The 13,302-nt window shown below is 33.1% G+C and overlaps 2 protein-coding genes across 4 annotated transcripts; one reads left to right on the forward strand and one right to left on the reverse strand.

Annotated features, from left to right (window-relative positions):
- Nucleotides 1-2,354: 2,354 nt before the first annotated feature.
- Nucleotides 2,355-3,561, reverse strand: LOC127742381 (uncharacterized). Of its 3 annotated transcripts, none has more exons than XR_008003568.1 (3): nucleotides 2,988-3,561; nucleotides 2,832-2,915; nucleotides 2,355-2,465 (listed from the first exon to the last, which is right to left on the reverse strand). XR_008003568.1 is itself a non-coding variant. In XM_052254882.1 (2 exons), the coding sequence occupies exons 1-2, from the start codon at nucleotides 3,498-3,500 to the stop codon at nucleotides 2,895-2,897; spliced, it is 540 nt and encodes a 179-aa protein (XP_052110842.1). In that variant the 5' UTR covers nucleotides 3,501-3,561; the 3' UTR covers nucleotides 2,768-2,894. The 3 variants fall into 3 exon arrangements, 1 of the variants encoding a protein (XP_052110842.1); XR_008003567.1 differs by having other exon boundaries at nucleotides 2,832-2,921; XM_052254882.1 differs by lacking the exon at nucleotides 2,355-2,465 and having other exon boundaries at nucleotides 2,768-2,921.
- Nucleotides 3,562-6,447: 2,886 nt separating this feature from the next.
- On the forward strand, nucleotides 6,448-9,916 carry LOC107471472 (uncharacterized). Its single transcript, XM_016090942.3, has 4 exons — nucleotides 6,448-6,844; nucleotides 7,888-8,509; nucleotides 8,815-9,097; nucleotides 9,632-9,916. Exons 1-4 carry the CDS (start codon nucleotides 6,742-6,744, stop codon nucleotides 9,680-9,682), a joined length of 1,059 nt encoding a protein of 352 aa, XP_015946428.1. The 5' UTR covers nucleotides 6,448-6,741; the 3' UTR covers nucleotides 9,683-9,916.
- Nucleotides 9,917-13,302: the final 3,386 nt, after the last annotated feature.

Consider the following 13,302-nt stretch of genomic DNA (forward strand, 5'->3'; position numbering starts at 1 on the left):
CGTATCTCGAATGCACTGCTACATGTTAGAATATAAGCATATCTTAGGTGCACTCGAGATATGATCAACTCGTTCTGTATCACAGAACGGAATCAGTGCATCCGAGATACGTTTGTTTTTTTGTTTCTCCCACTGTATCTGAGATATAACTCTAAATGTAATTTAATAAATACTTATATACATTTATTTAAATCGATAAATATTATTTTTTTAATTTAAATAAAAAAATTCCTACTTTAGGTGATAAGAGGCATTCGTTTATGTAAATTTGTTTTCCGGTGCGTAATTATCATTATTATTATTTAGTGGTATTGATGATAATTTTAAATGCTAGAGTTTTGAAATTCAATGTGGTCTAAATAAAATTCAGTCATTCAAGTCAAACAGAAAATCATAGAATTTAATTTATTTTTTTCCTTATAACCTATTCCAAATATATTTTTTAAAATACATTTAAGCAAACTTGTAAAAAATGCGGGCGGGAGTGGTTGATTCGTGCGTTGTAAACAAAATGATGAGAGCGTGGAGTTTGTTCGAAGCAGGTGCGCTTGAGGTCTTGACTCTTCTTGACACGCTTTCCTTGCGACTTGTGACTTAAGACAAGGTATTTTTATTGGTTTATTTTTAAAAGTTTATTTATCTGTTGGAAGTGTGTGTCTGGAAACTTCATCGATAGGAATTACGAATAGGAATATGCGCAATATACAGAGTCTGAAAGAGCAATAGTCTATTCCAAATTTCCAAATGCACGAGTTGCGTTTCCGCTACGTCCTGTTGTGTCACGTGAATGTCTTGTTTTTCTTTTATTTATATTTTCGGTCTAATGAATATGAATGTACTTTTGGGATTTATTATTTTGGTTTGTACAAAAACACACACACTTTTTTTATTTTTTGGTATTAAAAACACACACACTAACCTACCCACTACAGCTAAGGTTCGAACCTGATATGGATAAATTTGAGTCAAATACCTTTGCCACTAGCCAACTACATCACATGCCTCAGCCACTACTTTTGGGTTTTGGGAAGATTGGACTACGTAGAATGCTGAGCCCAATAATAATTGAATTTTATAAGCCCACAGACATTGTTGACTGGGCCAACACACGGGTTCGCTGGTAGTTGACTCCAAAATTAGTTGAACAACTCAACAACTTTGGATGTGGCAAATTCGAGTGACAAATAACTAATTTGAGTTGGTCGAATGGTCAGCTCACTCGTTCATTTAAGTAAGTGTCGGAAGTTTGAATTTTGTCTCGTGCATGCAGCAACCCATTGGCCAGCGACAGATTAGCCTTTAACCTGTCGGGTTGGAGGATACCGTTTGAATAAAAAAAAATGGAGTGACAAATTATATGCTTTTTAATAAATATGCTTTACTTAGATTCAAAATTTCATGAAAATCAAATAATGGATAAAAACTCTTAAGTGGTGGGTGTGGGAGTGTGTAATATGAGTAAGTTTATGATATAATGTCTAGAATTAGAAGTTGTTTGATTAATTTTATAATTTCTTGTAGTGTATTTTTTTTTAGAGTTTTGTTCCCTCGTCCAATTTTATAGGTGGTGTAGTTATAATTTATTTATAAACAGATATATCGAGAATAATATTTTATTCATTAAATATTTTGAAATTAGAGAAGGATTCAGATTATTTAAAAAAGAAAAAAAAATCTCACAATATTGCAATATTTTTTATGTAGTTTTAGAAACAAACAAGAATTTATCTTCATTTTTATGTGTTAATATTCTATAAATTGAATGTTAGGCTCATTTTCCGGATTTAGTTCACTATATTGACCATAAAGAATATAGGGAATTGATCTTCTTCTTCAATTTATATTGTAAAGTGTAACTTTTTATTATTTTTTTTAAATAGGACAAAAAAAATATACGAGACAATATTAACTGGTAAAATATTATATTTGACAAAACAATTAAAAAAATTGAAAAAATCTATTTTTAAAAATATATGATTGTCTATTTTAGACTTAAATTTAATGCCTTTTACTTATTTATAAGTGTCGTATTATTTTATGAATAAAATGTTTGTTCTTATGTATAAAAAAAATAATAATACTATACATATCAATATTTTTGTAATTCAGTCTAACTAAATTGGCACAAATTTTAAAAAAATATGCTATCATGTGTCTCTTCTCTATATTTTTTTTAGTACATAAATATTTGTTAGATAACACAAAAAATTATTAATATAACATTAAAATTTAAATTAAAAAATATAAAAATAAATATTTAAATTAAAAAATATAAAAATAAATAATTTTTTAATATTTAAAACTTACCATAAAAGGTAAATTCGGTAATTTCGACACCAAAATTATAGGCACCACAAAATTTGTCTAAATATGTACACGTAGCATATAAATACTCAAATTCATCCCCGAAAGATTACGCGATCTTCATTTTCGTCTCCGAATGATTTTTTTAATCAAATTAGTCCCTGAAAGTTAAAAAATAAGTCAAATTAGTCATTCTGTCAGATGGGCGATGACGTGGCACGCCACGTGGCAGGTTAGCGATACGTGGCACGCCACGTGGCAGGTCAGTGCCACGTGGCATGTCAGTGACACGTGGCATACCCGTGACATGCCACGTGTCACTTGACATGTACAAAAGATTTTTATAGTCAAAATAGTTCTTGAAAATCCAAATGTAAATCATTTTCATCCTTCAAATTTTAAAAATTAGTCAAATTAGTCCTTATATAATTTTTTTCAATAAGTTCAAAACCAAATCAGTTTCCAATAAACAAAAACTCAACTTTCAGATTGTAAAATCATTCAAATACCGAACTATGAAAACGAACCAGCAGCGTTCATTGAACCGGCTTAGCAGCATCCCCGGTAACCACCTCTAGTGGCGGCGGCGACTAGATCTCCGGCGACGATAGCTGAAACTAACATACAGCGACAATGAAGCTTCCGGAAACCCAAATGAAACGAAGACCAACATAAACCCTTACCGGCAGAGTTTTTTCGGCGACGGCGACGAGGTTTTCCGGTGGCCAGAAACATAGAGGCGTAGCTCCCCGCGGCAGCGGCGGCAGCAGCAAGGCACTGACGGCGGCGACAGAAACAGTGAGGAACGGCGGATCTAATGGCAACGCGAGCTCCCTCTCTTCTTCGCGAACGGCGACGGCGTCGGACAGCAGGGAGGATGAATGACGGCGGCGCAGGCAACGGGACGCGGCGGCGAACTCCTTCCTGCGGTGACTCCCTCGTAAGTCTTCTCTCTCTCTCTCTCTTTCTCTATCCGATCTCTCTCTTCGTGCTCGCCGGCAGCGAGCTCGATGGCGACGTGGTGACGCGACGGCAAGCTCCCTCCTCCTCTCCTCCGCCCCGACACAAGGCTCCATGGACGGACGGCAATGGCGGCGACGGTGGCAGTGACACCCACCGCGCTGCCTTTCCTCTTTCTCCCTCACTCTACTTCCATGGAACCCCTCCCCTGCTTCCCCTTTCTTTCTTTTCTTCATTAGGTTTGCAGCTACTACTGCTGGAGGGTTGGGTGCACTAGTGTGTACCGGGTCAGGGGAACCGGGTAGGGTTTTCAAGGTTTTGTTTAGTTTAACATACATAAATTTTGATTTCGAGCATATAATTTTGTTTAGGTTAATAAATACATACATTTCAATTTTGAGTATATATATATACTGCAGCAAAATATCTGTAAGAAAAATGTTTTAGAATAGAAAAAAATAAGAGAGATTTTGAGAATAATTAAAAGAGAGAGATACTTTTATTGAAAAAAATTTTAAGAAGAAAAGATACAATTACTAATGTTTTGTTTGTCAATTATATTTCTATTAAAATTAGTAGTATCAAAAAATATTTCAAATTTAATATTATGAAAAAAATAAAAAAATTATATAAGGACTAGTTTGACTAATTTTTAAAATTTGAAGGATGAAAATGACTTAATCCTAGACTTTCAAGGACTATTTTGACTATAAAAATCTTTTGTACATGTCAAGTGACACGTGGCATGTCACGAGTATGCCACGTGTCACTGACCTGCCACGTGACGTGCCACGTATCGCTGACTTGCCACGTGGCGTTGACCGTAGCGTTGGCCTGCCACGTGGCGTGCCATGTCATCATGCCACGTGGCACTTAACGTGCCACGTCATCGCCCATCGGACAGAAGGACTAATTTGACTTATTTTTTAACTTTCAGGGACTAATTTGATTAAAAAAATCATTCGGGGACGAAAATGAAGATCGCGTAATCTTTCGGGGACGAATTTGAGTATTAACCCAAATTTTTGTACATAGTAAAATTTTATCGATATAGCATACAAATTTACACATAGTACATAAATTTTTGCTGCAAATATATTTTGTTAGTTGAGTAAGTCAAGTATGATTATTAAAAAATTTATATGTTGTGCATAAAATTTTTTGTGTTATATACTGTGTACTAAAATTTATGTGTTATATATATTTTATTGGTTGAGTGTCAATATTTTAAATATGTGATCCTTTAAAAATTTATATTGTATACTAAAATTTGTATGCTTATATCAAAATTTCAGTGTTCTAATTTTTTGAATATATATAAAAGAAAACATGAAGAAATCAATGATAATAAAGGAGAATGAAAAAAAAAAAAAAGAAACAAACAAAAAATCAAACAAGAGAAGAAGACAATAAAAAAAAAGATGATAAAGACAACGATGACGATTATATTATTAAGAAAAAAAAACTAAGAAAACAACACCGAATAAAAAAAAAGATGATGAAGACAACGATGACAATTATATTATTGAGAAAAAAAAAACTAAGAAAACAACACCGACCACATTTAAAAACTGAAATGCACGTATCTCATTTAGTTAAACTTACGTAATAAAATTATTTAGGTGCGTAGCTTTATTGAAAAAAAAATTATAAATGAATTAGTTTATGAAACAAAGTTCAAATTCATTTGCTTGTACGAAACATGAAATCAATTATTTATTTTTATCCTAGTATTTGTTTGAACATCATATCCAAACATAATTGATAAATAAACAAATTTTTTTATATAAGATATCCAAATATAAAATCACTTTAACTTTTATAAAAGATCTTTTAAAAAAAATCATAAAAAAAGATATTTTCTAAAAATAGCGTCCAAACAAATTCTTAACTTAGTTTTCTTTATATATTAAAATCAACAACTTTTTCATATATTTTCATAAAATTTTATAAAATAACACAAATTGGCTTCCAATTGAAATAAGTTTTAAAATTTTCAACTATAGAAAAAAACTAAATTGTAAAATTACTTTTCTTTTAAAACTAAAAACAAATGCACCCTTAATAAACCCCGATAGTTCCGTTTTATAACCAATCTACTGGCTCACAATTTTAAGTTTTTAACCATGTAAAAGATAAAATAAAAAAAGAATCATGTATAATGACTTAAAATATTAAAAGAATATTATTTGAATTGAACCTACAATCCAAATTGTATTTTACTCTTTTATGCACATGTCATTTAAATCTAAAATCCCACATCTAACTCCAAATCTCCAATCTCATTCGTCGACTTACCTTGTTTGGTAAAACCAAATCCGAAAACCGTTTTTTATTCTGTATACTATCCTACAATGGAAGTTATAATTTTGAAAATCCGGTCAAGAAATAAAAAAAGATAACGTTAAAAATTGGTTCTTAAAAGATAAATAAAAACAATATAATAACAAAAAGATTTTAAATTTTTAATATATTGAATGGATTCCTAAAATCTCAAAATGGATCCGTATTAACAAGACCATAAATAAAAGAAGAAAAAACTCGTGGTTTTGAATTATAGAAAGCGAACCACGAAGAGGAGAAATGGCTGGTTAAAAAATTTTGATATAGAAATAAAATGAGTGATATACTTTAACATGGTAATTTTTGTTGTTTTTCAAAATTATGGGAGTACACAAATTGAACCCTCCGATTTGTGTTTAAAAAGTTAAAAAAATTCAGAGTACACAAATCGGACCATGCGAGTTGTTTGATTTTAAAAATTTGATTAATAAATCGCATGGTCCGACTTGTGGTTAGACAAATATGAATTTCGGAAGCTAGAAAACGGACTCTCCGAGTTGTTTGTTGTTATCAATTTTTTTATGAAAGGAAGAACTCGCATGGTCCGAGTTCTATTCACTGACACCACATGACTGTAAAGTACCTGTATTCCCCACATCTGAGTCTAACACCACTTTTTCTTCCATATTCAAATTAAAAAGTGAGAAATGGCTTGGTAACCCCTTTTTTTTGTCTCTTCATATTCCAGGAAATAAATGCGTGAAAAGAAAAAATAATATAAAAGATAAAAAAGTAGGATTATAAAAAAGATAAAAATATCATCGATAATCAATAATAATGATAAATAATAAATATATAAATATATATAAATATATATGCTATCAAGGATAGAGAGAGAAAGATAAGAAGAGGGAGGCTGTCGGGGTTTTCTATCGTCGTTCTAATTTTTCTTTTTTTTCTTTTTTATTTTTTTTCTATGCTTAGAAGGCACAAATCCTTCTCCTCATCCTCTTCTTCATCTTCTTCTTCTTCCTCCTGACCCTTACTTTTGATTCTTTTCCCTCGTAGGGAGAAGGAGGAAAAACAAGAAGAAGAATCTTAACCCAATTTTTTTTTAAATAATAAAAGTTTCGAATTTTCCCCCTACATTAAATTCTATAGATTTTTTTCTCCTTTTCTGAATCGAACGAACCTATGGATTCATCGTCTATTTCCAGCAACGACGTCGTTTCGAAGGAGTCAATGGTTGACCCCTTCTTGGTGGAGGCTCTGCAGAACCCTCGCCACCGTCTCACCAGTTAATCTTCTTCTTAATCCCTAATCTCCCACTCCGATTCCTCATTATTATTGTTGTTATTAATTGAATGGCTTAGTTTTGCTTGAGCTGGATTTAGCTTTTGACCAGTTTCGTTTAATGATTTTGAGTACATCTTTTTCCCCCTTTTTGTAGATTTTGCTGTTGGGTTTTAGAGGAGAATCCCAATTTTTCTTCGTGTTTTGTTTCTGTGTTATGTTTATGTTGGATTCTGTCAGATCTGGATTTGTTCTGGTAATTGCCTGTTGTATTGTGGTAATTTGCGGTTGATGTGATGGTATGAAATTTTTTGGGGTGTTGAGGTTCCAATTAAACCACAATTGTGTTTGTCATGTAATTTCTGTATGATCTTATTATCCTAAGTTTGTTGAAGATAAAATTATGGTTCAAGGGACTTGACTTAAGCCATGTGTTTCTCGTTTTTCAGTCTTTCAATTTTTTATTTTTTATTTTATTTTTATACAGACTTTCAAGTTTTTGTTCTAATTTGAGGTAGGTGCTGAATTCTGAAACGCCAAATTCTTAAATAGGATTCTGATAGTTGGGAATAATTAATCATATAACAAGGTATCTTGGTTGATATATGTGAAGATCATATCCCTGATGATCTGTCAAAATAAATGGAACTTGATTTTGATTTGCTTTCTAGTGTGTGTGTATATATGTGCAACAATGTTAACCGATTCTTTGCCTTCTGGCTAAGGTACATGGGGTACTTTTTGCTGTTACTGGTTTTCTTTGAATTTTAGATTGAGTAGCTGAAATGATGTTTTCTTGGATCAAAACTTTATCATCTTGTAAGCAGATGACTTAAAAGTAATAGGCGTTGGGTGGTTTGCTGCTGGATTTTGTGTTTTCTAGTAAATGAATGAGCTATTATTTGATGGATTTTTTTTGTGCCTGTAATTTTTCCACACATCTTTTCATGAGTTTGGATATTTTCCCCCTTTTCAATTATACCCAAATGTTTTATAAATGATGATATTTATTTATCTTCGAATTTTTTACTCTGTTTACATCTTCAGTTTTGCGAATGGAGCTGGATATCCAGAGGTTTCTAAACAATGCTGATCAGCAGCATTTTGAGTTCCCACATTTCCCTTCGTCCTATCTCAGATTGGCTGCACACAGAGTTGCTCAACACTATGGTATGCAGACAATGGTTCAAGACACTGGCTTAGATGGCCAGGGAAGTAAAATTCTGGTGAGAAAATTAGCAGAAAGCAAGTATCCTGTGGTTCGCTTATCTGAAATACCTGCTAAGCAGTTGGAAAATGATAAATCGGAGCACAAAAAAATTGTCATTAGACCTAGGCCTTCTAAAACTAGTTTAAATGAAGCCAGTGAAGCTGGGACAAAAGGAAACACACTGAGAAGTGTGGAAGAGAGAAAGGAGGAATATGATCGGGCTCGAGCACGTATTTTCAGTAGCTCTAGAAGCTTCGACTCAGGGGATACATCATCCCCAGTCCCCACAGATGTAAAAAATTCTCTCATCATTAAGGATGAGAATGAAGCTAGCAAGATCCCAATGGCTGATCCAGAAAGATGCAACAGTGTCAGGGACATTAGTTCTACCCGAGTTGCCATTTTGCGAGATAGGGAAAAGGATCGTAGCGATCCAGATTATGATCGTAGCTACGGAAGGTCAGTTCTATCACTTCTTTTGGAATTCAGTTGAGAGCTTTCCCAAAATTGAATGCAATGGCTGCAATTGCAAATGCATGTTTGCTCAATTGCTCTTAATTAGAAACTACCTGCCCTTGATGGGTCGTATTTCTGTTAATTTGGCTGGTTTATTTGATGGCACTCTTGATTCAAGAATTTAGATAGCTTGTATTGTGATGTTTACACTTTCTGTGCGGTGTCAACTTTGACTGTAATAGTTTGCCTTTTCTTTTGGTTATGTCATAATTTGCCTATTGTCGGATTGAAATGTGTTATTGATGCAGGTATGCTAGGAATATGCCGACATCTGCTGTTAACATGGTGCCTTTCAATTTGCCAAAAGCTCAACCTTCATTTGCTCAATATGATGCTACTTTTAATCCGTTGGGCCAGATGCCACAAACTCAGGCTTCACTTGGCTACGGTCCTCCGTCAAGCCCAATGATGAATCCTTTTGCTGCCAACGGATTAAATCAAACAGCTAGGGATGTTGCTTATGTACAATGGCCAAGTGCTGCAATGATGTATGCACATTCATATGACCAATTTAGGCATGCTGTTTTCCAGGTAAGCCACAGTTTAATTTACTCAATTCAATTACTTGGTTTACACAAATGTTTCTGTACTAGCTTTAAAATACCGATACATGTTAGAAATAAATTGAATCTTCTTTTAAAAAAGGAGGGAAAAAGTAAAGATCATAGGTTTAATTGGCTCTTGGTTGTTTAAATTAGCTTGTTGGATAGACTTGTTGGGTTTGCAATTTGCAATGTTCTCATGCATGGTATCCGGCTTTTGCAATTTGCAATTTTATGTATAACATACCACTCAAGGATTTGGACTTCAGGCCATTATGATTATCCAACTTCTTGTGTCGTTTATTCAAATTGTGTGGTGTATTGACATCTTTCCATCCCAAACAGTTGTGTTTATCTTCAAAATCTGTGGTTTTCATGATAATGCAGCACTACACTTTGATTGAATCCTGCTTCCTTGCCAAGTATTAAGGAATATTGTTTTCTCTTTTATATTTTCACAATATATACTTCTATTAATTTTGTATTATGATTCATCTCATAAGGATTTGTATCTGTATTGCAGGCTCCGTTTGGTCAACAGCCGTTGAGCTTTGACTATTCACAAAACTACTAGATGACATTTTAGGGGGAAAAGTAATGGAATTGGATGCAGAAGTTGTTACCTTAGTATGTTTAGTTGTTTCATGTTAGGTTTGTTCTTGAGTATTCTATCATAGACATTTGTTGCTGTTGTAGTATGTCTTTGACTTTCAGTTTTGATGGGTTATACTAGCATATATGATATCATATCTGGTACTTCTAGTTTGACAGTCTATATAAAATAGTGGATTTATTTCTAGACTTTAAATTTGTGATAAGGTTTCGGTGCTGTTTCTAAATACCTTGTTAAAGTTGTGGAGGCTAATAGAATAAACTAAAATTTAGCTAAAACAAAATTTCATTATTTTATGCTTTTTATTCACAAAAATATTAGAGGGATGAGAATATTCAATTTAAATATTATAGTAATTTATCCCTTAAGGTTTAAACCTTTTCCCGATTTCTTTTAGATTAATCTTTCAATAATAGAAGAGCTTGGAAAAAGCTATTATATAAAAATTAAAAAACTTACTAGTAAAATTTAATGGAACATGACTCTATTCTATAACACTAGTATTTTTAGCAGGGTATCAATGCAACCTTGTTTTTGAAGCAGTTGTGCTGGAATCTTGGGTTGCAGATCATGGTGTCAGAAAACTAGAAAGCCCAAGTCTAAGGCCTAGGCTTTGTAATAAATTTTTATTTCAATGACAAGTCAAAAGTGGCAATATTTGGTTGGTCCACCTCATGTGAACTGTTCCAAATATGTATTTGTATCCAGTTGAAGAAGCAACGTATATTTAACAGGATATCTGGTGGTCCTCTTCTAAATCTAAGAATAACGCTTGGTCCATTAACCATATAAGATATATATATATTATTGTACTTCATGTTATATTGTCATTATCCATTTTATTTTTCATTTCAATTTTGGTCTAACCGTCCATTTCAATATTTATCTTCTTTTTTCTTTTAAACTATGTTAGGCTTCAATTAATGTTTATTTTAAATATTTAAATAATATTACTCGGTCGTATTGGTCTTATGTTCCGATGACTTTGCTTGTTGTGCAAGTGAGGTATTTATTTTTAGTTTCACCAAAAAAATATTTATTTTAGATTAATAAAATTCATTGTTCCAAAAAAAGATTGATAAAAATGATAGCATTCAAATCTCACTAACAAGTTTAACATTCAGTATTATCATTTTTTGTTTTAAATTTACAGGTGCTCATAAGAGTTTTACTGGCGCATGTTTGCATATTTTATAATTTAATTAGATTCACTAATATGATTTTTTACAGTAATATAAAATATCTATACTTACAATGAACTAAAATTTCATTTTTGTTTTACTATATTTTAAATAACATGAATAAAAAAGAAGTAGAAAACAATAAAGTATAAGCTACATTAGAATGTTAAATTATACACTATTTGCGTTGGTTGATTCCCTACTTTTCTTATGAGATAGACCTATCTTTGCTTTTGAACTTGGTGTTCCTAATTTCCTATATTCTATTCAGATCTTTTACAAGATAAGGAACTAACACAATTAGTTGATTTATCATAGAAACATCTTTATTTGCAATTTGATTGGTGATTAGTGTAGCATATAGATTCTTGATTATCCGCAAGTGGACAAATTCCAATCCGAATGGTCACCAACTGATATTATTAGGCTGTTTAGGTTTCTACCGAAAGGGACTTTACACTTTAACATGGGACTAAAATTAATATAAAATGTAATTATGGGATAATTACTCGGTTAAGGTTACCATTCCAATTCTCATGGCATTTTTTATTCACTTCGGAGAAAAATTAAACTAATACTAACTAGTAATTACTAAGCTGTTAATCTTGTATAAATCAGAAATGTTTGTTAATCTTGTATGAATGATTAGTAAAAGTATGGTCTATACAGAAGGACTTAAACTACAATGAAACTACAATGAAATATTATATTATCAAACTTTTGGGAGACCATTCAACCATAGAACTAATCTTTCAAGGATCCAAAATGGTGACAATAGAAATGGATTCATCATTGAAAGGGGATGATTGGGGAAAAAAAAGTTTACTGCTCATTGTCCATCAAATTGAAGTTCAAGATTGGCATGAAAATACAATAATACTTTGTTCATAAGTCTAAAGGTGAACTTCAGGGTACTATGACTACACTACTTGAGTGGCAAAATCATTCTAACCCTGAAGGTTCAGCTTACCATTTCAATTCAAAAGTGAAACACCATGCGTAAGAACTAGTTCTAAGTTCATAGACATGAGTGAAAAGTGACATGGTCTTAAACAGTAATAGTAATGCTAGTTGAAAGCTTAAACATTGCAGAGCAAAATGTATGGCAATCATCAAAATTCTTAGTGTAGTGTAGGCTACTTATCAAAATTCTGTAGTAATGAAGATGTATGCATATCGATGTCGACATTTATGTTGTCATTCAAAACCAGAAAAGAAGGCCAATGTATAGCTAAGATCATTATAGTGATCAAATAATAAGACTTGGTAAAAGAAATACAGAACTAAGTAAAAACATGAACTTATTGTTTTCATTTAAGCAGGGTAAACCTACAAACTCAAAGAAACTAGTTTTACTTGAGTTCATCTGGCATATAGAATTTAACGCCACAGAGTAAGATTAGAATTTTAAAAGATCGCCTTGCATCAGGCATTAAAGTCTTCTATATAGAATCAAACAATGTACAACTCACCTCTAAAGGACACATAACTTGACACGCAAGAAGACAAAGTCTTCCGCATTAGAGGCTCCCAGATTCAGTTGAAGAATTCACAACCAAATGCACCAATAGATACGCTTCCAACTCCCAAGTTTATTGCCAACTGCAGGCCATAATTACTGAACTCGCCGCAATTCGCTCACTCCTGCCATGAATGCCAATAGAAAACTTCCCAAGAAGTAACAATGTGGTTTATACAGAGCTGCAGCCAATTCCCATAAAACTAATGATGGGATGAATCAACAGAGGACTAAGTCTCACCGACCACTGATTCAAACTCGGAGCTATATAGACATTGTCGCAGCCCCAAAAGTGACATCACGATGAACTTCAGTCACCAGGAGCCGACACAGAACATATGGAATGCTACCAACAAGCAAGGTACTAATTACAGAACTGTCACAGGAAGAACACCATATTGGAACAAACCTATCCCAATTATCCCACAATGACTACTCATGCTTCTAGATCCGAAGAAAATGCCTAGACTCCAATACCAATTAGTAACTCCAAGACACAAATTAACCCCACCTTAATACTAAATAACAACTAACACCTCCTTGCTTAACACCTCAAACATACCAAACGAGAAACTACACCACCAAACGTTGTCTCCAAACAGAGATAACTAAGTTGAGTACTATATATAATAATTTTGTTATATAGAGAACATAACAACCAAATTTCAAATGGTAAATTCAATCATCTCCAGTTGGAAAAAGAGTAAGAACCTTCCTTGCACCAGATGCATTAGCAGATTCCATATCCTCTGCATATCCAGCCACACCTCCACCCATTCTATTGAACTGCTGCTGCTGATTCTGCGGCGGCGGCTGCTGCCTTGACATGAAAGCATGCTCAAAGTGCCCGTTCGGCGGCGACCCAAAATGCCCGGATGCCT

Source organism: Arachis duranensis, chromosome 10 (genome assembly GCF_000817695.3).
Source record: "Arachis duranensis cultivar V14167 chromosome 10, aradu.V14167.gnm2.J7QH, whole genome shotgun sequence".
NCBI classification, from domain to species: domain Eukaryota; kingdom Viridiplantae; phylum Streptophyta; class Magnoliopsida; order Fabales; family Fabaceae; genus Arachis; species Arachis duranensis.

Bases quoted from the DNA above. Each gene is read 5' to 3' on its own strand.
- LOC107471472 (XM_016090942.3), top strand. From the start codon at position 6,742: ATGGATTCATCGTCTATTTCCAGCAACGACGTCGTTTCGAAGGAGTCA. The intron at 8,510-8,814 runs GTCAGTTCTATC...TTATTGATGCAG, and splicing joins TATGATCGTAGCTACGGAAG to GTATGCTAGGAATATGCCGA. The intron at 9,098-9,631 runs GTAAGCCACAGT...TCTGTATTGCAG, and splicing joins TTAGGCATGCTGTTTTCCAG to GCTCCGTTTGGTCAACAGCC.
- LOC127742381 (XM_052254882.1), bottom strand. From the start codon at position 3,500: ATGAAGAAAAGAAAGAAAGGGGAAGCAGGGGAGGGGTTCCATGGAAGT. The intron at 2,922-2,987 runs GTAAGGGTTTAT...GCTGTATGTTAG, and splicing joins TCGCCGAAAAAACTCTGCCG to TTTCAGCTATCGTCGCCGGA.